This window comes from Lactuca virosa, chromosome 6 (genome assembly GCF_052849685.1).
Source record: "Lactuca virosa cultivar CGN04683 chromosome 6, Lactuca_virosa_CGN04683_v6, whole genome shotgun sequence".
NCBI classification, from domain to species: Eukaryota; Viridiplantae; Streptophyta; class Magnoliopsida; order Asterales; family Asteraceae; genus Lactuca; species Lactuca virosa.
In genome coordinates this window covers 46958699-46983623 of record NC_136431.1, presented here as the reverse complement: position 1 = coordinate 46983623, position 24925 = coordinate 46958699, and the positions used below count along the sequence as shown (strand labels likewise).

Here is a 24925-nt window from a genome sequence, read left to right as displayed (position 1 = left end):
CAAAAGAACAATTGCAAATCAGGCAGTGATAAACACTTGCAAAACAAAAGTTATTCCTCAAAAGTTCTAACCCTACCCTAGGGCACAAGCCACCCTAGATGAAACGTCTATCGCCCAAAACGCGAAATCAGATAGAGGACCAGTTCATCGAACTACTTCTGGAGATGATGTTGCCCTTGCTCAGCAACAACTACTCGGTGCTCAGCCGCATCCAGCCGGATCTCAACGATCTGGGTCTGGTACGCTAATACTCTATAATGAGCACTCATAGCATTCGCCTCGGTGTAGCTCGCACCTATTTGATGATAAAGTGTATGGATGGCCACAGATTCCTCCTTCTACTCCTCCTCGAGTCTTATGACTCGTTGCTGTAGTGAAGTGCCTGAAGCTTTAATGAGACCCTCCATGGATTGGGCTTTATCAGATAGTTGGTCACCCTGAGTCATAAGGCGGGGGATCGGATCATTCTCAGGGTCGTCCTGAGTGATGCATGTGGCGGAGCCTGAGAAGTATGTCCAATCTCGAGTCGTGGAGGAAGGTCAGTAATCCTCTGCTTGCGGAGAAAGTCAGGGAGCCAAGCTGGCTCATAGGGCAAAGTCTATTTCCCATACTGAACACAAGTGGGTTGGGAAACATGAGTAGAAGGGTCCAAATGGTACACAGGAGGAATGCTCATCCTCGGGGTCCTCATCAGAGAAAGACCCTTACCATTATGGCGATAGGGCTAATAGTGCGGCATAGGTGGAGAGGACGGTGGAGTAAAAGGGGCAGGTTCCTCATCAGTAAGGCCCTCCTCATCCTCTATGGGCCCGTCATCATCTATCTCTTGGGCATCCTGAAGTATTCCCTCATCATCAGACTCTGCAACCTCCTCTATATCATCATCCTCCTCGTCCTCCGAAGAATCCTCTTCCTCCGAGAGGTCTGTTGCGGCGACTGGAGCGTCACTCAGGGAAGTATGGATCTCTGGCTAGCTGTATCAGGACATCATGAAGCTCACTGGGGTCTGCAATATCCATCCAAGTTGGATGGTCATCGGGTAAATATGACATCTACATAAAAGGATTTTAAGTGTGTTCGTAAGTTTTTAAATGTATAAGTATTTTAATTATGTATAAGTGTTTTAAGGTTGACATAAAGGTTCTAAGGTACTAGATATCTGCAAACGAATCTTGAGAACATTCTTCAATCTCTAAAACTCTCAACCATTGTAGTCTGTCAAACTCCTTACTCAAGGTTGGTTGTGCACCGCCTCGACCATAAATAACATAGGCGTGCATTCCAGGTTTATTTGTGGTATGTCTTATGTACGGTACTAACCTTAGTCGAGGAGTTTGCCCTAAAGGGTTGAGTTGGTAGTTTGAGTTGAAAGGATGTTTAGAATTCTATTAAGTGTTCTCATCGCGTGTCAAAGTATATATATAACTCTTATATATTATTGTTGGTGAGGTTTGTAGTATTATTAATTTTTGTTTTGTACTCCAAGACTACCAAATACAGACGAGGGCCAAACAAAAAGCACCGTAGGACTGGATCATTTTAGCAATTAAGCCGTTCTGAAATCCAGCAACCCAAGCGGCCCTTCAAACCAGTTACCCTATACTGTAAGTAGCCAAAAAGTAGTGTAATTAATAACAATACTTTTATTAGGATCTTGTTTCTATAGTTGTATTCCTCTTTCGAGGATACGAGTTCTCTATAGCCAATTTAGCTTTGACTTATAAGTGGATAAGTTACTAGACATAATGAATTGTATAGAGTTTATAGTAGCCGAGTATATCTGGTATGTGCGTATAGTGTAAGTTACTCGCTTTTATAAATAGGTATGTCTCAAAAATAATGTTCATAAGTACATGTATACATTTTATCTATTTAAACATATATATATATATACATATATATATATATATATATATATATATATATATATATATATATATATATATATATACATGCATGGTAATAGTTTGAATCCTTGAAATACTACAAAGTTTTATGACTTACTTTTTATGACAAGCATTGTCACACAAATCATAGGGTTTTGTACTAAATGGCATATGTTATTTTTATTAATTGTTTCATTTTTAAAACAAAATAACATATGTGTATCAAATGTATGGCTAGTTTATGTAGACATAATATGTATTTGTCAAAATAACATTTCATAAACTAGTTAAGTTTTGGAAGGATTTTTCACATAAAATAATAACATTTTATGTATGTTTTGCATCAATTGATATATATATATATATATATATATATATATATATATATATATATATATATATATATATATATATATTCTCCACCAAAGTGTATAAAACATAAAAGAGGGGTTGTAACACTCACCTTAATGTGTGATTGCCGGTTTATTTCGAGATACTTGATGCGAGACACCGCAACTTGACGCTTCTAAAACGAACCATCATGACTATTTGTGTTACCTATTTAACCGAATGGAAGGTTTTGTTGGGTTTTAGTTCAAAAATAGTTTCAGAAACTTGAAAAATATGGCAACGGAAGACTTCAAATTTTGAACATAACATAACATTTTATACCCACCAAGGATCTCCTTGCAAGTTATAGAAAGATAAACTATCAACCGTAGAAAGGATGAACAAATAACAACCTTTGTTGTTCTTTGGATCCTCTTGGGAGGCTTGGAAGTTGATGAAGAATGTGGAACCTTTGAGACACCAACAATGACTTAACTTGATGTAGATGCTAGTCCAAAACTCTTAACTCTTAGGCTTTATGTTCTTATCAATATAAGAACACAAAGAGAGCAGAAGATGCAAGTGTTCTTCAAGTTTTCTAACCAAAACTAGAGAGAAAGGGAGAGGGAGGAGTGGATTCGGCAATTGCATCAAGTAGTAAAGAATGAATGCAAGCCTCTTCGTTTTATATGCATAAAGTGAAAGTATTAACCATTAGGTCTTAACACTTTAAGCACATATGTCCCCCATGTCATAAACATGTCCAAGCATGCCTTTTCCCATGCTTCATTTTTTTTGAATAAACTAATGGAAAGCCTATAACACCTTTTCTTCTCTCTAATTTTCGGAATTTGTAAATGAAAGAGAAGAGTTTGTTTAAATTTTATAAACTCAAGTTTTATAGAATATAAACTTTGTCTTTTGTGTAAAAGACAAAAGGGTTTCAACTAGTCCATAAAGTTGTACATAACTTATTAATTCATACCATATGAATTATATATAATCTTGCTTGATAATGAAAATTAATATTTCCATTAAAATAAATAATTTCCAATTTAATTATAAGAGTTTTATTGAATATTTATTAAAATCAATTTCTAATAAATAATCAATTATATCAAGTTGATGTTAGTGTGACCAACTAGTATCATATGTTAATGAGCAATATCACTTTAATATGACTGTTGAGCATACTAGACCTTTCAGGTTTCAATTATTTTACACAAACAAAGAGGGACCATTTTGAAATATTAATCATGAGAGGCATTGTTTTTGGATTAAATGGAAATCAATGTTTTGAGGTGGGACTCATTTTGTTAGGAAAATCCATGGGAGGAGCTGAAGTGTTTATTTTGATTCAAAATTTGGAGAATGCGACTAGTTTTGTAATATATTCCAGGGGGGGTTAAAGTATTTAAATGGAAATGAGGTTTGGGATGAGGCTCATCTTCCTCTTATTTACGAGATTGCATGAACGAAGCAAAAAAAAAAGATGGGTCTTCGGTCTGGGCTGTTCACGATCGAAAGAAACATGAAGAACAAAAAAATGATGGTGGTCGAGGACTTACGATGGCAGAAGCAAGCAGTGGCAGGGGTGACGGCCGAACAACAGCAGTTGGCGGCAGTGGGAGGTCCGACGGTGTCAGTACGTGGCTCCGCTGCTTCTGCTGCCTCGGTTCTCTTCTTCTGCCAGTAGTAGACATCGAAGGGGAGGGGAGGGGATGTAGTAGCAGGTCGGAGGGGTGTTTGGGAGGTGCTTGATCGGTCCAAAACAGTGGGAAGTGGGTGGTTCGGTGGTGGTTTTTTTGTGGTGTTGTGGTGGTGTTCTTAAACTAAGAAAGAGAAGTGGAGAGGGAGAGTAAAGGAGGTGATGTTGCTGTGAATTTGTGAGGAATGAAGGAAGGTTAAGCTCCCTTTTATAGCCATGCATCACCCTCACAAGTCCATGAAGCCATACCTCCTTAGATACTTACATACACAAGACATAGCATGCTTGTGCCTCCTTGATCAAGAGTGTAACTAAGAGTGGGATGGTGGAGGAAGAGATTCATGTGGCCAAGAGGAAAGGAAGTCTAAAAATCAGATTTTTATCTTCTTTCATGCACAAGTGGGCCCCAATGATGTCATGTTTAGCAAAGAGTCCCAAAAACAACCTTACTTTGGTGTATCGAGATCCCGACGTCGAATATTTTTTTCGAAAGTGGAGAATGATAGAGCTGAGTTTAAGGATTCTAAAAATCCGAACAAATTAATTTTTCGAGTTGTAGTACTCCGGGAAATCACGTTTAAAGTTTCGCGTCTAAATGACTCGAAACGACCGATTTTTCAACCTTGGCAAATATTTTCGCTAAAAATATTTCGAGTATGAAATTAAATATTATACCATAGCATGATCCAAAAATGCTCTAGGAATTTCCATCTGAAGTGTGCAAGTGCCTCAATGGATCGATTCAGTTTTAGAAGTTTAAAGAAAATCAATGTTTTACTGGTTTGTTTTCTTATAATTGTCGTAGCTTTTGCATACGAAATCCGTTTTGGATGTTCTTCATATTTTTGGAAACAGGGGAACATGTACTATGCGATTAAAATGTTTGTTTCACTCACAACTGTTTAATACGAATTTTTAGTTTTTCAGACGCATTAACTAGGGTTGCAGTTTGAGCTGTTTGATTCGTTTGCCAGTTTATACATTTGGAAATAGGATACCATCTGGCATCTTATAATAGTTGAAATGACGTTATTTATTTTACAAAAGATGCACTAAAACTCAATAAGTCATATTACAAAGAGATTCACTGTGAATTGACTATCTACAGTTTTAGACCTAAATTATGGGATGTCATAAAAGATCTCCGAAAACAGAGTTGAAACAAAGAATTTATGATTGTTTGAATAAAACCCACCTCCATGAGGTGGAAAATAATATTGTTACAAGGTGGCAACTGGGGCAGCCCAAGCCCACGGATTTTAGGGTTTTTAAGGTATTTATAGGCAAGGATTCATGTTTAAGGGTCTTTTCTTAGCCTCCATCACATCTACCACTCCTTGGGAGAAACCCTAGCCTCCATATTCAAGATTTGAAATCCACCTCTCTCATCTCTCCTATTTTGGATGCTTTTGCTTATGTTTTAATGAAACTTGGAGATCAAGAAGGTTCTTTTGGGTGTGATCATACCAACACTAATACACCGGATCCCATCAGAACTCTACGGTTAAGCGTGCTTGAACGAGAGTAGTACTAGGATGGGTGACCCCCTGAGAAGTGTTTGTGTCAGAGCCCAAAGTGGACAATATTATGATACATGTTGGATGGCGTTGTTACAAATGATATCAGAGCTAGGGCACGATTCGATGTGTTCGACGGGGACGTCGAACTCTATAATGGTGGAGGTGAAGGTGGGTTTCACCTTATCCCACATCGGCTGGGAAGGAGAACTAAGCATTCTTTAAAATGGATGTGGATACCTTTCCCGTCACAACATATTTTAAAGCCATGGGGTTAGCAGATCCCATAAGAACTCTACAGTTAAAAGTACCTGGGCGAGAGCAATTCAGGAATGGGTGACCCCCTGGGAAGTTTCGTGTCGGGTGCCCTAAGCGAACAATATTGTCATACGTGTGATATGGGGGGGTTACATATGGGTTCGAACACGTAGGAGCCTACACGGTTCTAGTGGTGGATGCTATTTGTTGGGAGGCAGATGTATTGATAGGGGCAGGTCTATGGGTTAAGACGATGGTTGAAAAGGTAGACAGGTCATTGGTTTGATTTGCGGCTTATATGTTTAGCCGCATGGTTAGGGTCCACTACAAAGGAAAACTTTCTCTCGTAGTGCGATATTCGAAGTTTCTTAATGGTGGTCTTGTCGAAGGAAACTCAAGGGGTCAACCGATAGGTTTTTTGGTTTATCGGATAATGGATCGCATGGGACGCCATTATCGATCCGGATACGGTTTTGGAGCATTATCCAAAGCACGAGTACAGAAGGTTGTGCGGGTTCCGATAGACGTGCATGAGTGGCTAAAGGTTGGGTAGATATCAAGGTCAAATTGGGACAACTTCAAGGTGTTTCTTTTAGGTAACTCGAGAAGTTTGGTTGGATATGGGTCGGTTTTCCAAAGTTGTTTCGAGTTTGGTATAAAAGTTTGATTTTCAGTGTTGAATACTTAGTTTGAATGCCAAGGTGGAGATTATAGTAAAATGTGGCATTAAAACTATGTTTAGGCTCTAATATGTCAATAAGGCTATAGTGTAAGGGCCATTAGTGTCAATGGGTTAAAGGGTCATACTTTTGTGTACATTTTAAGAGACGAGCGTTTATTTCTTAGTTTTAGAAAGTTTCATTGTTGGTGTTCTCTCTGTATCTCCTTTGTAATTGCATATATTTCAAGATAAACATCATCTGGTGATTCTTTGTTCATTCTTCTTCTAATTTCTTCTTAATTATCATTTAATGCTTCCGCAATTTGGCACGGCAAAGATAATAATGAACGAGAAAGAAAAAAGAGCTTTTTAGAGGGTATTTTTGTCAAAAGCTTCTTGTCCCACATTGTTCCATTCTTTTGGATGAGACTTAATTTTTTAAAGATAGTCTCATTTGACTTGGTTAATAACTTCTTTTGTTTTTGTTCCTTCCTTACCAAGCAGTTTTTGAAAAACCATACTCCTTTTTGTCAAGTTTTGTTCCATCCACCAAACGTACCTTGATTCTATGTAACTCTTGTTCTTCGGTTTCCACTTTCAAGCAACCATGTAGCAACTTACACCCATTTATGCGTTTTAGTTGGTTGGAGTGTCTCCCCTAGCGGCGCCCCAATGAGAAGGAACAAGAAAGATATATAGACGAGAGGGGATCAAGGTGTTCTTGAGATTCTATCAAAGAGGGAAGGAAAGGAGGAGATAAACATGAGGTTAATTGTTTCTGGTGGGTTGTCTTCTCCGATGAAAAGCAGTACCAACCAACAATCTTAGGTAGCCATTGGAGAGATCAAGATCGAGGAATAAGGTGGGTCTAAGACCCATTTGGGTTTCGGTATTTCCTTGCCAAAGGAGACTACGATAATGATTTTCTTTTGACGATGGAGATGAACCAATAAGTTAGTTGTGTTTTTTAAATATTGTGTTTGATAATATTCCTATTATGACATTGGATGGATTTCATATTTGTATACAGTGTGCTCGATATCTTGAGAAATATAAATGGAAGTTGTGCATGCATTCAGAAGCAATAGTGTTGAGACTTAGGTGAGTTAATATATTTTTCTTAAAGTTGGTGACATTAAAATAATAAATGAGTGGTGGTTATGTTCGTAGACAAAGGGTAAGTAATAATTTTTGCATATCCATCCATTTTAGATTAGATTACCCTCGATTTGATTTTTAACTTATTCTTAATTTATACTTTATAGATCAAGATTGAGGTGCCATATACGATTCTTACACAATTGAAACTCAATTTGACTGGAAAAAATTCACCTTTTTTTTTTTTTTGCATGCAACGCTTATAGATAGTGGTATGTAGCAATTACATGAACATTCAAGATGAGGTAAAGGCGTAAAGCAAGTGGTTATCCATGAACTAATTGTGCTCATCATGCCTGTAGTGAGGTCTCAACCTTCTTATCTTATCTTCTTTCATAAAAAATCTTATTCCTTTTTTGCCCCTACCCTGGTTTCTATCTTATAAACAACAGATCTGAGCTGGGCATCTTAGTGGTGATTGCCAGTATAAAAGGGAACTCTTGCGAGGTTTTGTCAAAATAAGAGGCCATGAACAAGTAAGTTTATTATTTTACTTTCAGTTTTCAAAAAATTACCCTGTTTGTTTTTGTTTTTATTTAATTTGATATGATATATAAAGGAGTGTGTGATAAGAAGGGTAATTAAGTCATTAGCCAACTACCCTTGCTGTTCAGAAACAGCTGCAATGGAAGCTGTGTGGGAGACGTGTTATAATGATACAAAACCATTTGACAGAGCTCCTTGATCTTGACAAATTTAAATATAATTTCTGGCCGTATTTATTAAAAGTATGATTTTTTTATGAGTTAGCCTTGTCAACGATATATGATTGTTTTTTTTACTTATTTGTCATTCTTCATATTTTTTTTCTTATCAACTTTGCCAACATTGATATATATCGTGAAATTTGTTTTTGGTCATTTAGTCTTATATTATCATTGAAAATGGGGTTATCTTTGTTTACTGTCTTACACATGTCAAAATATTGCTGTTATGGATCATTTGTCACGTCATAAAATGATTTTATAGGTAAATGTGTCAAAATTATCAATTTTTGTGTTTGTCTAATATATACAGGTTAAATAAAAAATTATCACAATTTTGCAACAAACTTGCTACCAAAAGTGATTATTACAACTTAAAGTAGTAAAACATGTCCTCTTACCATCTCTAGGGTGCATGCATGCTATATAAACTCTTATATTTTTATGAAAAAAAAAAAAAATCATTGTAGATATGTAAGTTTTCAAGAGAAACTATTTTAACCATTCAATATTAGGATAAACTAGGGTTTGTACTCCTACAAATTGCAGCGGAGAGTCCATGTTCATTTGAAAAAATAGTCCACAATGCATGAAGACGAATATGAAAAAAAAAATAAAAATCATGTTATATCAAAAACTTAACCTAAACTCTAAAAATAATTTTTTTGAGATTTAGATTCGGATCTTCGTATTAAATTCATAAAAATAGTTAAAAGTTGGGCTAAAAGCATAAAACAGTAAAAAAAAAGTATCATATAATCAAAGAGTTTTATTCAGAAAAACCTTATTAATTTTGACAATTTTTTTATAGTCTTTTTGTTAATAGAAAGTCATGATTATTTAATATTTTCTCAAATTAACAAAAAAGTTTTTATTTTTATTTTAATAGAAATGATAGATTATCATGTAAAATCAAAATAATCGAGACTTCTTTATTCAAAAAAATTAAGACTTTTTCAAAAAACTTCCAAAATTATAAAACTTTTCTACATAAAATCCTATAATCAAATTTATAAATAAATTTAAAAGTTAAGGCGTAGCTATAAAAAAAATGAGTAAATTACACGAATGGTTCCTATGATTTGGGATAATTTGCACGCTTGGTCCCTAACTTATTTTTTTAACTCGGAAGGTCCCTACTATTTGTTTTTGTTACACGTTTGGTCCTTACTGTTTGTTTTTATTACACGTTTGGTCTCTGTCTTACCTAAAAAGACTATTATTCAAATACGGAAAAATGGTAGGGTAGGTAAGGTAATGTGAGAGGGGTGGGGTTGAGGGTGTGTTTATTTAAATAAATTAAAAAATCAATGGCAAAATAGTCTTTTTAGGTAAGATAGGGACCAAGCGTGTATCAAAAACAAACAGTAGAGACCTTTCGAGTTAAAAAAAATAAGTTAGGGACCAAACGCACAAATTACCCTAAACCATAGGGACCATTCATGTAATTTATTTTAAAAAAAATTGGAAGACTTGTTTGTTTAACCAAGACAAAATTACAAAAATGGTCCCTATGGTTTGCCAAAAGTCACAAAGTCAGTCCCTGCTAATTTTTTTATGCAAATGGTCCTTGTGGTTTGCAAAACTTGCAAAGTTGACCCTTTTTACTAACACCGTTAGTAAAACGCCGTTAGGGACTGAATCTGTAAGGTATTTTCGTCTTTTCAAGTATAAAAGGACTGAATTCGTGACATTTGATAAACCATAAGGATCATTTTTGAAATTTCTTTGAAAAATACAATTAAATTGCTAGGGGGAGGGATCGAATTCGTGACCTCCACCCTTCTATTTTGCCCAACGACTTAACCACTTGAGCTAAAGGCTCATTTAGTTCTTACCTTCTAAAACTCGTTATATAAAAAAATAAGTAAATTACAAATAACATTTTAAATAAAACAAAACGTTTTTTTTTCTAAAATTCATATATACAATAATAAAATCGATAAAACATACACAATAAATAAAACATATTTTTATGTATTTACTTTACGTAAAATATGTTGTTTTATGTATTTCTAAAAATCGTTTTTCGGTTATATATATTTAAAAACACTTATAAAACCTATTCGGTTATATGTCTTATTTAAAGTACATATTTCAACTTAACCGCTAGTTCTAAATCGTATGGTTAAAATGACGATGAAAAAAAATAAAGATATATTTTTTTTAAATAACAATAATTAACACTACTTGTGACATAAAAAAAATATTAATTGTTTAAGGGAAATCTGCGAAAAAGTCCCAAAGTTTTGCCCCAGTTTATGATTTAGTCCCAAATTAAATTTCATTAATGAAAAAGGACGGGTTACCGGCTATTACACTCACTTTAGTCCTTTGAACCGGTAAACCTTTGATTAGCCGGTTACCCAAGCTTTAAAATCTCTCTTATGTGTTTCTCCTTCTCCCCCCTCTCTTTCTCTCGTTTTATTTGCAGGTGGGTAACCAAAATTGTGAAGATGAACAAGAATATACCTCTATTTCTCTCGTTTGTTCATCAAGGCCATATGGAGTTCCTCTCATTTGATTTGTAGGTGGGTAACATGTGAGATGGTGGTGTTCTACGGGAGGAGATATAGAGATAGTGGTGTTGTACAAGCTTCTCAACACTGATCTACTCAAATGTGTTAATTGGGTGATTGAAATCAACCCATATATACACTAGATCCTCTTCGTCTTCAAAACAATCCATCATCTTCCTAATGTCTAATTTCCTTTTTTTTCTGATTCTGATTCATAATTAGGATTTTAGGTTACCCTCCATTAACCTTCCCTGTCACCCATTCCTCTATAAAACCCGTCCATGGTGTTCTACAAGCTTCTCAACACTGATTTGGTCGAACTTTTTCCCTGGTCAATGGTCCATAAAACGGGGCGGAATTGGAATTCGGAGTTAGTGATGGCGGTGGAGTGGGAGGTGGAAAGGGTTGAAGCAATGGGATTCCAATGTTTCTTTGTACATTGAGGGGTGGTTTAAGGGCAAAAACGGGGACAGAAGAAGAAGGTTGTTTCATCAATGGTGAAGGTGAAGGTGAAGTCAAATGGAATTGGGATGGGGGAAGGGTTGTCACGATCTGTTGACTGGGAGTTAGTCAAACCTGGTTCCAATGGTCCTTCAGTTACAACAGATGTAGGTACAACTTCGAGTTCACTAACAAACCTCATCATTTTCTCAGAAGCACCTCTAATAGAAGAAACTTATTGAGGGGGATAAAGAACATCTTTTACAAAACTTCAGTTTATGGGTTCTTGAATAGACCCATGATTGACCTAATAATTTCTTTGATTGTTGAACATCTTTTATAGAAACTGCAATTTGAGTCATGGGTCGACCTATGACTGTAATGTTGTTCCATGAATAGACCCATGATACCTAATAATTTCTTTGCTCTATTGTTGTTTTCTGCATATTTAACATATATATTATCAATAGAGATAGAGATAAGAAATGTATTGAATATATGTGTTTGTAGAAGAATGAATGGGAGATTACCACAGGAAGCAACAAATTCTTGCTTCGATCTTACTTCCATGTGAAAAGGTAACCTGAGGGAAGAGGTAACCTGCTGAAAAGGTAAAAAGGGTTAAAGTGATTATATTACCCGGTTTCCTGTCCTTTTTTGTTAATGAAATTTAATTTAGGACTAGATCATTAACTGGCCCAAAACTTTGGGACTTTTTCGCAGATTTCTCATTGTTTAAATACATATAACAAAATTGTTGTTAAGTATTTTTTAACCGAAAAATGGTTTTTAGAAAACCGATTGGGCCAAAAAAAACCAATTCGGCCGATTTTGCCTTTCATTACAACGTAATAACATTTTATACGAAAACGTATTTTTTATAGACATAAAAAAAAACATTTTATGTAAAATAAATACATAAAAATAAATATGTAAAAAAATGTTTTATTAAAAAAATTTATGTAAAATAAATACACAAAAATAAATACTTTTTCTAAACGTTTTTTTTATAATACGCAAAAATATATTTTGTTTTATTAAAAAACAATTATGTAAAAAAATGTTTTTTTTAATTTATTTATTGTTTATATTTTATCGATTTATTATTATATAAATGAGTTTTAGAAGGTAAAAAGCAAGTGAGCCTTTAGCTCAAGTGATTAAGTTGTTGGGCAAAATAGAAGGGTGGAGGTCATGAGTTCGATCCCTCCCCCTAGCAATTTAATTATCTTTTTCAAAGAAATTCAAAAAATGGTCCATGTGGTTTATCAAATCTCACGAATTCAGTCCTTTATACTTGAAAAGACGAAAATACCCTTACAAATTCAGTCCCTAACGGCATTTTACTAACGGTGTTAGTAAAAAGGGTCAACTTTGCAAGTTTTGCAAACCACAAGGACCATTTGCATCAAAAAAAATTAGCAGGGGCTGACTTTGTGACTTTTGGCAAACCACATGGACCATTTTTGTAATTTTGTCTTTAACCGATGTAAAAAAAATCCACTTACATAAATAAAAAGGAAAGGGAAAGAATGGAACCCCAAAAGTACGATCAATGAATATGAAACCGCCTTACCATTAAATAGGAAGTGATACCAAATGGTCTTTGGCCTAGCGGTAAAGAGTGATTCTCTTAAATGGGAGGTCATGGGTTCAAGTCTCATTATGAAACATAGGTGGTGTTTAGGATTAACTTAGGAGTATGATAGTTTGTTTTTCAAAAAAATAAATAAATGGGAAGTGATATTTCCACTGCCAATTTTGATTCATCCATGAATTTTAACGAGAATAGATGAATGTGTCCTTTATTATTATTTAAGTGTAATTATGGTAGATGTTAGTATTTAGAGAAATTATATATCCTTCTACATTTTATTCCTACTTATATTCTACCATATCAAATGTTGACATGTGTCACATTTAATGAAATTGATAATATTTTAGTCCACTTGTCACCATTTAATGTGGGTAGGAAGATAGTAGGAATAAAATGTAGGAGGATATTTAATTTCTCAGTATTTAATATCATGTTTAATCCTTTTGTAATGAGTAAATAAAATAGTAAATTGACCCACTCTCTTAATCTTTGCTACTCTCCCCCCTCACACGATACCTTCTCCCTCATCTTTCATACGCCCAAGTCAGAGACCTTAAACCCACACCCAAACCCTCGCCGGAAACCGCTCCCTTTGTCGCCGCCTGCAAAATCGAAAACCGCCTTTCGAAATACGATTTGTTGGTCCATGGGGTTTAAAAGGTTTCAAGATTCGATTTGCAAAAGACTTCCGATCTAGTGCTTTCTATCGGCCGAGTAAGGCTTCTAATCTAGTGCTTTCTTTCAGCCGGGTTGGGAGGGTTTCTTGAATCCTACGAAGGGGCGGTGGTGGGAGGGCCTTTTGGAGAGAGCTTCATCCCCGAATGGAATCAACCGGAGATGGATGTTTCTGTAGAAGTTCCGATTATACTTGTATTTTTTTATAGGGAAAAAAGGAAGGTTTTTTGAGGGCCACAAAAGACGAGGGAGGCAAGGAGTAAGAAGATGCACCAGACAAGGAGATGAGGGTTGCAGACCTCCGATATGGGTGAAGATGAAATGTGAAGGAAAGGGTACCAAATGGTGTGTGTGTGTGGGGGGGGGGGGGGCAGATCTGATGGGATAAAGGGGATAACTAATTGAATATTTTATTTATTACAAAAGAATTAAAATAGATATAGTCTATCAATATAAGGGGTGCTTGAGATTAGTTTTGAACATTAAAAGTCGTTTTTAATAATGACTTTTTGTAAAATAAGTTATTTAAAATGTATTTGGATTAATAAAAAGTTAGCAAAATAACTTTTCGTTTAATTTTTACATGTAAAACAGCAAAAAGTCAGGTTTTTTGTAACTTTTAGAAACTCTTTTTTAAAAAGTCATTTTCAAAAAAACTTTTCTATTATCCAAACATTTTTTTTTTGGAAAAATTAAAAATAAAAAATCATTCTATAAGGAATCCTAACACTCCAATAGACCATAATTACGCTCTTAAGTACAAAGAAAGGTATCATTGCCAATTTGTTTCTAAAATCCGTGAATGAATAGAAAAGAACCGTTGAATTATCACCACCATCTACTATAATAAATGAATGTTTTTTTTGCCACTTGTCACACTTTCATGAGTTTTGCCACATGTCAATTTATGGTTTTTTTCAATTTTTAAAATAAAAAAGTCATATAATACTTATACTTGTATATGTAAAATATCAAATGTAATAAATATTATACTAAATTGCAATTAATATGTTTCTTTATTCCTTATTTCAAAATTTTATTTTAAAAAATATTTATTATTTATATTTTAATATTTTATTTTTTATAATCAACCGTGTAATACACGGGTTTTTACACCTAGTTCAAAATAGGTGAAATATAAATATAAAGTAAATGAAGGTTATATAATGATAGAAACACTTGTATATTTTTTGGATTTATTTTTATTGAAAAGCCCGTAAAAAGATATAAAATATAAGCGTTGTTTTGTTTTTATCCTGATATTAAATGGTTAAAATTCATCGAAGATTGTACAATGGCTCACCATCCCCATATCACACTCTTCCAAAACATAAAGAAGGTGTATTTAACTTTTATTAGTTTTTTATAAATTTTTTTATAATTTTTGTTTGTAATAATTTTATGAAATATATTATTATGTATTTATATTTTCTTTAAGTTATACAAAATTTAAAAAGTCCACCTCCGACCATATTTTTTTTCTTTCTCTTTAAGCAATTTTAATTTTGTCTTATTGATGTTAGAAAGTCAAAAGGTCAAAAGGTTAAAATCCAATTTTAGATAGTCTTAAAGATATTTGTTGTGTTGAATTGAACGGAGGGTCCATTTTTGTAAACTGTTAAAAGTATGGGGGCTTAAAGAGAACATTTCACCCTCGTGAACGTGAAGGCAAGCTTTTTGAAATGGGGACACCCATGAATCATTTGAACATGAAAACCAGTGAAGGATAGAATGAACCATGGCCCGATAGATTCTTTCCGATCAATCAAAGAACAAACCCCAATCAACCTACTATCGAATGAGGATTCCGTTCACTGATCAAATCCAGCTACAGAAACTCTGTTGATTGTATGTCTCAGTAGCACCCAGTCCATCAAGCTTGATCGATTTTGTTTTCATTAGAACAACATGAACTCTTCGTCATCGAACTCAAATAATGGATTCTCGAGTTTCAACGAAGCAAATCCCATTTTGGGGTTTAGTTCGCCACCGTTGACGGCCTCCAGGAAGCCCGGTGCTGCTACTAGTTCAGCTTCGACACGGTTTCTGAAGGTGAGAAATCAAGCATCTTCTCATAATCATAAGTCTACTAATCCTCTAGGGTTTAACCAATTTACGAGCTCATCTGAAGCGGTTTTAGGAAATTTGAGTTTCGAAAATGATCCCAAGGAGACGTTCCTATTTGGTGCAAACAATTCCAATTCCAGTTCACATTGGAATCCGGAAAGGAGAGTTTCTAGCGAGATTTCCAATGTTATTCTCGATGATATGTTGAAAATGAAGATCGGTTCCGATAAAGGTTATGCAAATCCAACTCAGAACAAAGCTGATGTCGACAAATCTTTGGTCGATGAACTTCCAAACGAGGTTAGCAAGTTGAAGATACACGATTCCACAAACGAAAGCCAGTTCATCAATTTTGTTAATTCTGAAAAAATGGGTGAGTTTGCTTTTACAAGCAAATTGGATGATATAGGGGCTCCACAGGTAGAGTTCAGAACACCAGACATGAAAAGTAACTTGTTTTCTGGGATGAATAGATTCGAAGCAAAGAAGGATTCTGTTAAAGACACAAGGTCAAAGAAAAAGAAAGACAAGTCAAAAAACTCCATTGTTGGTCATTCAAGGCTTCAAGACGATTATGGGTTTACCAGAAGAAATCCATCTGAAAATCCAGATGCTTTTGAATTTGAAGCATACTTACCACTAAATATTCCTCCATATGATGAAAAACTAGCTGATTTATCTAGATTATCAGGTATAAAGGGGCAAGAAGTTGATTTGTCTAACTTCTTAAGCAAAAAAGGGGTCGACTTAAAACCAGTAAATGAACAAGCTTTTACTTCATCATCCAGCAAAATAGCAGAGGACACATGTGAGAAATGGCGATTGAGGTGTGAGATTCTACACATTTTCATTTTTATTAATCAATTAACAATGTCATGATGTTTCAAAGAACTAAGACGATGATTTGAATCAGGGGAAACCAAGCTTACAACAATGGCGAACTGGTTAAAGCAGAGGATTGTTATACACAGGGGTTAAATTCAGTATCTGAAAATGAAAAATCTAGAAGCTGTCTTAAGGCTTTGATGTTATGCTATAGCAATCGTTCAGCAACTAGGGTTTCTCTTGGAAAGATGAAAGAAGCTTTACAAGATTGTTTAATGGCTTCCACCATAGATCCTAACTTTCTCAAGGTCCAACTTCGAGCTGCACAGTAAGCCTTACTAACCTTATCTATTAATCTTATAAAATTTCATTATATAATAATGTAATATCTATAATCTGTATACAGTTGTTACCTTGCTATTGGAGAAACTGAAAATGCAAAACAGCAATATACAAAGTGCATGCAACCTGGAAATGACAAGAAAGTAATAGCAGAGGCCTCTGAAGGTCTAGAAAAGGCACAGGTAATATGAATTATGAAGTATGAACTATGAAGTGTGAGTCAAATTACTAAAACACCCTTGAGCTGTGTATGTTTTAAGTTTTTAACATCTTCTGTTTTTACTTAATCAGAAAGTGTCTGAATGTATTAAGCAATGTAACGATCTTTCCCAAAGACAAGATTCTCACGACTTAGAATCTGCATTGAGAGTCATGAATGAAGCTCTACAGATAAGCACTTGTTCAGATAAATTGCTCCAGATGAAAGCAGACACCCTATTCATGGTTTGTATTAAAAATTTAAAATTCTAAAATCACTAAACCTAATGGTCAATTCGGTCAAAGTTATGAAATAGTCTTTTGTCTTATTTTGCAGTTGCAGAGGTACGAAGAGGTGATTCAGATGTGTGAACAGATCACTTCTGATGAAGCATCAAACTTGATTGTTAAATCATATTTCTATTTAGGAAAGCTAGATGATGCTCTAGAATTTATCAAAAAACAAGAGAATTCAAGCTGTATAATACCTTTATCTGATACAATACGTGAGCTTCTATCTTACAAGGTACGTTTAGTAAAAAAGAATATACAAAGACTTTTTAAGTTTTGTAAGTTTTGAATTTTGAATCATAATTTATATGCAGAAAGCTGGAAATGAAGCGTATAAATCAGGAAAACACACAGAAGCAATCGAACATTACACTGCTGCTTTATCACACAGTGTTGAATCACGTTCATTTGCATCAGTTTGCTTTTGCAATAGGTCTGCAGCATACAGAGGTTTAGGTCAAATCACTGATGCTATAGCGGATTGTAGCCTAGCTATAGCCCTTGATCCAAATTATCTCAAGGTTTGATATATATAAAATTTTAAAAATATATTTGGAAAAAGACGATTATAACCCTGGTGATGTAAAACAGGCAATATCTAGACGAGCTAGCTTGCATGAGATGATTAGAGACTATGGACAGGTGGCAATAGATCTAGAAAGACTTGTGTCACTTTTAACTACACGTGTGGATGAAAAGGGTGTTATTAATGAGATAAAACAAACTCGGATTTGGCTTTCTAATGTTGAAGAAGAATCTAGAAAGGGAATCCCGTTAAACATGTACCTCATATTGTAAGTTCTTCTCAATGTAAATTTTACAAAAAAGTTTTGTGAAGTGATATGATATATGATTATTTTTCAACTTTGTAGGGGAACTGAATCAAATGCTAATGCATCGGATATTAAAAAGGCGTATAGAAAAGCTGCACTTAGACATCATCCTGATAAGGTTTGTGTGAAAAATTGAAACATTTTAGTAAAAGTATTTGAACAGGATTGTGAAATTAGGGTTTATGATCATGTAGGCTGCACAATCAGTGGTTAGAAGTGATGATGGAGATGATGGGCTATGGAAGAAGATAGCTGAAAATGTACATAAAGATGTTGATAGGCTTTTTAAAATGATTGGAGAAGCATATGCTGTGCTTTCTAACCCCCTCAAGGTAATAATAATAATAATAATAATAATAATTCAACTTCATACTTTTGATTTTTTAGTAAATAGTAAGAGTTTATTTATGATTTCATTAGAGGTCACAATATGATCAAGATGAAGAAATGAGAAATGAAGGACGTAGCTTTAGTAGAAGCAAGTCATCAAGAATGGGTACAGATGTCCAAAATGCTGTATTTACGCGAACTGGGTCCCACCACTAATGCATATTTGTGTGTGAGTTTTTTTTTTTTTTTTAATGTTTGAGTAATATGTATTTAATGTATTAAAAAAATATTGTACAATTATAACTCATACAAGTTTTGGTTTGTGTAGTCTGAATTATTATTATTACACATATATTCCAAGTCCGACCTCCTTAGGATTTGTTTCCAACATCCATGGAGCCCTGTAGACACAAACAACAAAAAAAAAAAAAAAAAAAAATTTATATAAAACTGAACAAATACTATATCTATAGGGAAAAAAAAAAAAGAATAATACTTGTGCATAACGAAATTAATTGTTCCTTGTGAAGCACGTTGAAGCAGAAGTTCACGAGCTTCAATGGCAATTCCTTGAGGCTATTGAAAATATGGAAAAACAATAAATGCATTAAGATTTAAGGCATTTTACTTTGATGAATTATTTTAATTATAAATAATTATTTAAAAAAAACACCTCTTCTGGAAACCATACACCAGGTTGTGTGCTACCTTCAAGAACAGCAAGAGCAAATGCAGCTATGGAAGTTCCAACTGATCTGCATACACCATTCATTCTCAAAGAAATTGATACACACAAAAAAAAAAAAAAGATAAATAAATAAATAAATTTAAAGGATATAAGAATTACACAGATAATTTTTTATGACTGAAAACACCAATAGTATGCTTTCCATCAGAACACTCCAAATCAACCTGTTCATCAAGTTACAATAATTAAAATTTAGGTTACGAAAAAAAAAATTAAAAGATTTGAGAATAAGTTATAATACTCGTAGTGAGACACGCTCTCCAGCATATCCATCTATAACGCGAACCACTGGATCAAATAACTTAACCATTTCTTCTACTTTGCTTCTGTCTCTTAAAAGTTCCTAAAAACATTACAACAAAATACATAATTTTTTTTTTGTTGTGAATTTATTAGAAAAATAAAATAGATTGCAATCTTACAGAAGGAACAAATCGTGTCATTGCATCCATAGCCCAATTCCAGAAAAATGGAGAAGTTCCAAATCGAGCACTCACACTTGGAATTCCTAGGGTTTCATGGGTACTTGTCACCTCTGGTAAATTCCTAAAAAAAAAAAATCACAAAAAATGACACGTCATGCCTTCCATTGATGAAGCTTGAAGCATTAAATAAAACTTACAAGAGATACACATCTTGCTTCCCAATTCCTTTTCCAAAGTCGATGCTCATCATTCCACTATATGGTCTTAATTTGAGTTTTTCTCCTATATGATTTAATTTGAGTTGTTCATACAAAATGTATAATATTAGAATGTTTTAACTTTTAAACAGACCTTTATTGAATGCAATAACCTCCTCTCCAAGAAGTAAAAAACTAGTGGCTAATATTGTGGGCCCAGCTCCACCTGTTCCTGCTGTATAGTAGTAGAATCTAAAAGAAAAAAAAAAAAGTTATATAATATTTGGAAGTGAGTAAAATAACTTAATTATCGATTATCAATAAATAATGAAATACCTTAGGCGTTCAGGCTCACCCTTATTTTCGCTTTTTGCAACACGAACTAGTTCAGCTGCCATCACTGTCAAAATTACGAAAATACCCCTCATCACCAAATTCAAGTTTTATGAAAAACAAATTAAGATCTTATTTAATTATTCAATCAAATGGTGTGTAAAATTACAATTGCTGACTCCTGGATAGATTCCACCAGTGGTTATTGCTGGAACTTTTGCAGCTATTGCTTCATTATTATAAGCTTTTGCACGCAAGGCATAATACGTATCATCACACACATCAAGATAAGCTGTCTGAAAACAGATCAAGATTATTACAAAATGGTATGATAGATTTCTAAAAGAAATCAAGAAATCTTGTAATTAGCTTTTACCTTGATCTCACCTTGGCCCGAATTGCAGCTTCCAGGACTCTGCAATCTTCTGTCTGTTGAAATGGGCCTGCAGCATGCACCACAAGATCCACATCTACAAAGGTAGAATATGCATCAAGAAATTAGATCCCGTAGGAGAAAAAAAATGTAATTTTTCATATGTTTTTGAACAACACACACACACACACCATTTAAAGCTGATTCCAGTGATTTATCATCATTTATATCAAATTCAGCAAATTCAGCGTTCTTTCCGAGTGTTGTCACCATACTAGCACCTTTTTCCCTATCATGAAACAAACACATGAGTATTAAGCCTATAGGGTTTGGAAGTAAAATAGGTTAAAACATCATGTGTCCTTTATGTTAATGGTTCTTGAAGTAAATGAAAGTGATGCTTCTGAATTACCAAGTATACAATTTGATAAATGCACCCTGGTTTAGCTATGGCTACTTTTACTACTAAGCTATGATTTTAAGGGGTAGATATGAAGATACACAGTACACAGCTAACTGATTCGATTGGATTTCTTTCTTCAATCGATTCTACCACAAACAACGAGAAGAAATTGTGTGATTCTACTTGCAGTTGAAATTGCTATGAACGTGCTTTGTTTAGGGGAGTTAAATTGAAAAAAGGAATTAATAAATTATTGGGGATTGTTAATTGGAAATGGAAGCAAAACCTGTTACGACCAGCAATGGTGATGCGGAGGTCGGGGGAGAGCTTAGAGAGAGCGATGGCGGTAGAGCCACCGACTCTACCGGTTCCTCCTAGTATCAGAACCCTTGAATTGGCGGTTTCCTTTGGAGGTCCGGCGGAAGCCACCGTCGGAGTCCTGATGGCGCTCAAGTGGCGCATACAGGCACACGCCATATCTCTCTTCCTCTATGTGTCTGCGCCGAGTCCTATCCAGAGTTCGTTACAGTCTCTCTAGTTAATAATAACGGGCATGGAATTAAATAGTATAACATTATAATTATAGTATTTAACTATTTATTATTGTAAATTAAATTACTTTTATTTTAATTTTATTTCCCTAATTTTTAATGCCTATTATGTAAGAGGTAAAAGTTCTGTTGATGGGAAGAAATGGATTTCGGTTCAATTTCAAAACAATGGAATTTTACTTAACATTACAAAATTGTATGTTTATAATAAAAGGTTTAATTATAGGATTCTTATAATCAATGATTTACTTTATATTTTTAAATAGTTGACTATTTATTTAATTATAAACTTATCATCATCCTCTCTTATAAATGAAGGTTTTTTTTGTCAATTGTGAAATTCTCAAGAGTTTTGTCACATGTAATTTTATTTTTCACTTGTTATTTTTTGAGAATTTCTATTTTTTTTAAATAAAATACCATAAAATTCTAACGAGTTTTAATCATTCTATTAATTTGATAATAAAATCTCATAAATGCTCTAAAGAATATTTGATTTCTTTTATAAATGTTTCAAAAGATTACATTATGTTATATAAAAGTATTATTTTATAAAATATTTAATGTTTAAATATTAATATTAAATTTTTATTTTTAATAAACTCGTATAGTATACGAGTCTCACACCTACTATATTATTATATATCATATCGATTATGGAGATAAATTTTTGAAAATAAAAATTAGGAAATATATTTTAAGATTGGTGAGTATTAACATGATTTTATAACATTTAAAAAAAATGTCATATCATATGTAATATCATCCTCCATATTATAACACCATTGGAAGAAGTTGTCACCATCTTATAACATTAAATAATTTTCATATCATCATTTTTTTGAGTTTTTTTTTTAAATATAATTTTATAAAACATACTATTTATTTATTTAGAGGTTTGGCGGAGGGAGTTTGGGTTTTGCAATATTGTTTTAGTTGAAGAGGTATTGAATTGTATAAAATATAGAAAAAAAAAGAATGATGTGAAGAAATAGAGTAAAATGGTATGTATTTATAGGTAAAAAAATATTTATTTATTATTATTTTTTCTAAAAAAAGATGGTTGTTGGCAACGGTCATGTTACCGTTTTGTGCATTTTTTTACCGTTTCAAGATGTTATAACGCCAACGGCTTATACCATGACAACTTTTGGGGGCGGTATTTGGTGGAGCTTAATGTCGTTGTGGAGGTGCCATGTCAGCTCCTCCACGACGCTATTACCCGATCGTCTAGACAACCAACAAAATTTTATATATCAACTAGCAAGTTTAGACAAAAAAGAAGAGAAACAAAATTCTTTAATATACAATAAGGGCTCTTAAAGACTAACTAATCAATATATCTTAAATTTACAACATTGATAAGAAATCTAAAAAAGATGAATTCGTCATTAATGAATTGAACATGGATTTTTTTTTCTCGTTTTTGTATCTCTAAAGATAATATTACTGCAAAACATCCAAATGGTCTATAAGTATCACCACGTCAACCCATTTTTACACCATATTTAATGGTGAAGTGTCTGGCCGACCATTTAAAAATTAGCCTAAGATTGATATTTGCTGAAAACCAATAATCTCGCCAAGAACAAAGCTTATGTTACAAATTTTGTGCAACCAACACGAAGAAATCAAATGACGGTTCGTTTCAATATTTGTTTGGCAGATCGGACATAGAATCAAATGAAGATCCATACCCTTTTTATCAATGTTACTCCTTACAGGTAGTGTGTCGAACACGATTCCCCATGCTGAAATATTCAATTTAGTTGGGGGAGAAATTGGAACACTAGAGTGGCAATACCAAGAGCATGTCAAACTGAAGAAATAGAAAATAAACTTGTATTTCTCAATTCCTAAGTCCAACAATCAACATTGTCCATTTAGACAGCATCAATGAGAGTATTTGTCAATTCCGTAAATTCAATTTTCTCTCCATTCCTTAACTCTCTCACTCAACCCCACCTTCAATCGCAATCCATAAATCCCAAACCCACAATATAATCTTCTCCAAAACCAACAATAAACAATCTTGGAGATTGTCTACAGTGCATTGCTCTTCTATTTGTCTTTCTAAAAATCCGTACCCTCCCCATTCCTAACCTTCTTTTTCATACAGAAGTGTTGAAACAAGAAGTAAACTTCGCCAACCGATACTATAAGCCATGCAAGGCTACAAACACCTAAAGATTCACCTTGAATCGAGGACCTTTGTTGTTTTTTGACTTTATCTATGATTCGGTGAACCCCCACGCATTGCACATGAATGTAATTATCTATTTAAAATGATAACAATAAATTCGTTAAAATATCTATGTCATTGTCATTAACTATGAAATAACTATTTTTCTATACCAAATCAAAATGTTGATGTAAAACATTACCATTATATGGAACCATATGATAAAATAGATTAATTTTAATATTAAAGTTGAAATTTTATAAACAGTTAAAGTATAATTGAAATCCTAACTATCAACCATATTATATATAGAAAAACGATGGTACAAAACCCTAACTAATATTGAGTGCAACATAACTACTAAACCGACTATCAATAAAGGTCCATACTGTGGGAGGCTTCATTTTCATTTCAGGTTTTTACACTTTACTCGGGCGAGTCGACATCCATTCAAGTCTTCAATTCTCAAGTCATATTTTACGGTATCCATTACATCAGCTCCTCCAAGTTTTAACGATGACCCACCATGTGATATCACCGAATCAATAATCAGAGTTGAATTCATTCTATAGTTGATCAAATTATAATCACACATACAATCAATAATGGGCTTTTTAGATAAGCGATCAAAATGATTATTGAATGTTGATGCATGTCGTTTTCAAAAAATATCATTAATGGGCTATTTAGATGTATTAAATAATAAGTAAATGCAAGTGATATTTAGAATAAATTATAATGAATACAATAATGGAAGAAAAAAAAACCATAATTGCAAGGTTGAAGTATATGTCTATACCTTTTAATAAGTCACAATCTGATAATAGTTTTCCAAAAAACAATTTGAAAAATCAACATACTTAAATTGTCGGTTGAAACGTTAAAAAATTAAAGATACACAAAAAATAATAATAATAAACAAAAATAAAGGCCATAGGGTACAATACACACATGCTTTTGTAGACAGACTGCCAAAAAAAAAAAGGCTGACCTAGGTTTTCAAGGTACCTTCAATGGATAAGACAACCAAGAATGGTGGAGAATGGGATAGAATCATATTTTCCAACTTGTGATTCGAAATCCGAAATTTGAACCCGTGAGTCGACTTAGATATACATGCACGCATACACCTACAATGTAGAGGATTGTAACTTCTCAAGTAATTTTTTTTCTTCGTCTTATTTTCAAAAACCAACAACCTCATGTACATATGTAAACAATATATATATATATATATATATATATATATATATATATATATATATATATATATATATGTGTGTGTTAACCGATTCAATATGAGAAGTATTGTAACATACATGTTCAGTTATCGTGTTTTATAATGAATAATATTATGAAATATTATATGAATT

At 33.6% G+C, this 24925-nt stretch overlaps 2 protein-coding genes, 1 long non-coding RNA gene and 1 pseudogene across 4 annotated transcripts; 3 read left to right on the top strand and 1 right to left on the bottom strand.

Annotated features, from left to right (window-relative positions):
• Positions 1-5377: 5377 nt before the first annotated feature.
• LOC145122919 (5S ribosomal RNA) lies at positions 5378-5496 on the top strand (annotated as a pseudogene).
• Positions 5497-6567: 1071 nt separating this feature from the next.
• On the top strand, positions 6568-8398 carry LOC145120691 (uncharacterized). Its single transcript, XR_013714307.1, has 3 exons — positions 6568-7222; positions 7391-7461; positions 7725-8398. It is a non-coding gene; the product is annotated as an uncharacterized LOC145120691 (long non-coding RNA).
• A 6738-nt stretch (positions 8399-15136) lies between these two features.
• On the top strand, positions 15137-18728 carry LOC145119388 (uncharacterized). The gene is made up of 10 exons (XM_079055042.1): positions 15137-16348; positions 16435-16674; positions 16753-16870; positions 16980-17132; positions 17224-17412; positions 17492-17698; positions 17769-17971; positions 18050-18128; positions 18205-18342; positions 18431-18728. Exons 1-10 carry the CDS (start codon positions 15363-15365, stop codon positions 18554-18556), a joined length of 2439 nt encoding a protein of 812 aa, XP_078911168.1. The 5' UTR covers positions 15137-15362; the 3' UTR covers positions 18557-18728.
• Positions 18595-21362, bottom strand: LOC145119389 (Saccharopine dehydrogenase). Of its 2 annotated transcripts, XM_079055043.1 has the most exons (13): positions 21106-21362; positions 20608-20705; positions 20431-20513; positions 20213-20339; positions 20047-20110; positions 19865-19962; positions 19711-19795; positions 19511-19634; positions 19330-19431; positions 19188-19252; positions 19014-19095; positions 18837-18916; positions 18595-18741 (listed from the first exon to the last, which is right to left on the bottom strand). In XM_079055043.1, the coding sequence occupies exons 1-13, from the start codon at positions 21294-21296 to the stop codon at positions 18684-18686; spliced, it is 1257 nt and encodes a 418-aa protein (XP_078911169.1). In that variant the 5' UTR covers positions 21297-21362; the 3' UTR covers positions 18595-18683. The 2 variants fall into 2 exon arrangements, with proteins under 2 accessions (XP_078911169.1, XP_078911170.1); XM_079055044.1 differs by lacking the exon at positions 20608-20705 and having other exon boundaries at positions 20420-20513.
• Between the last annotated feature and the right edge of the window lie 3563 nt (positions 21363-24925).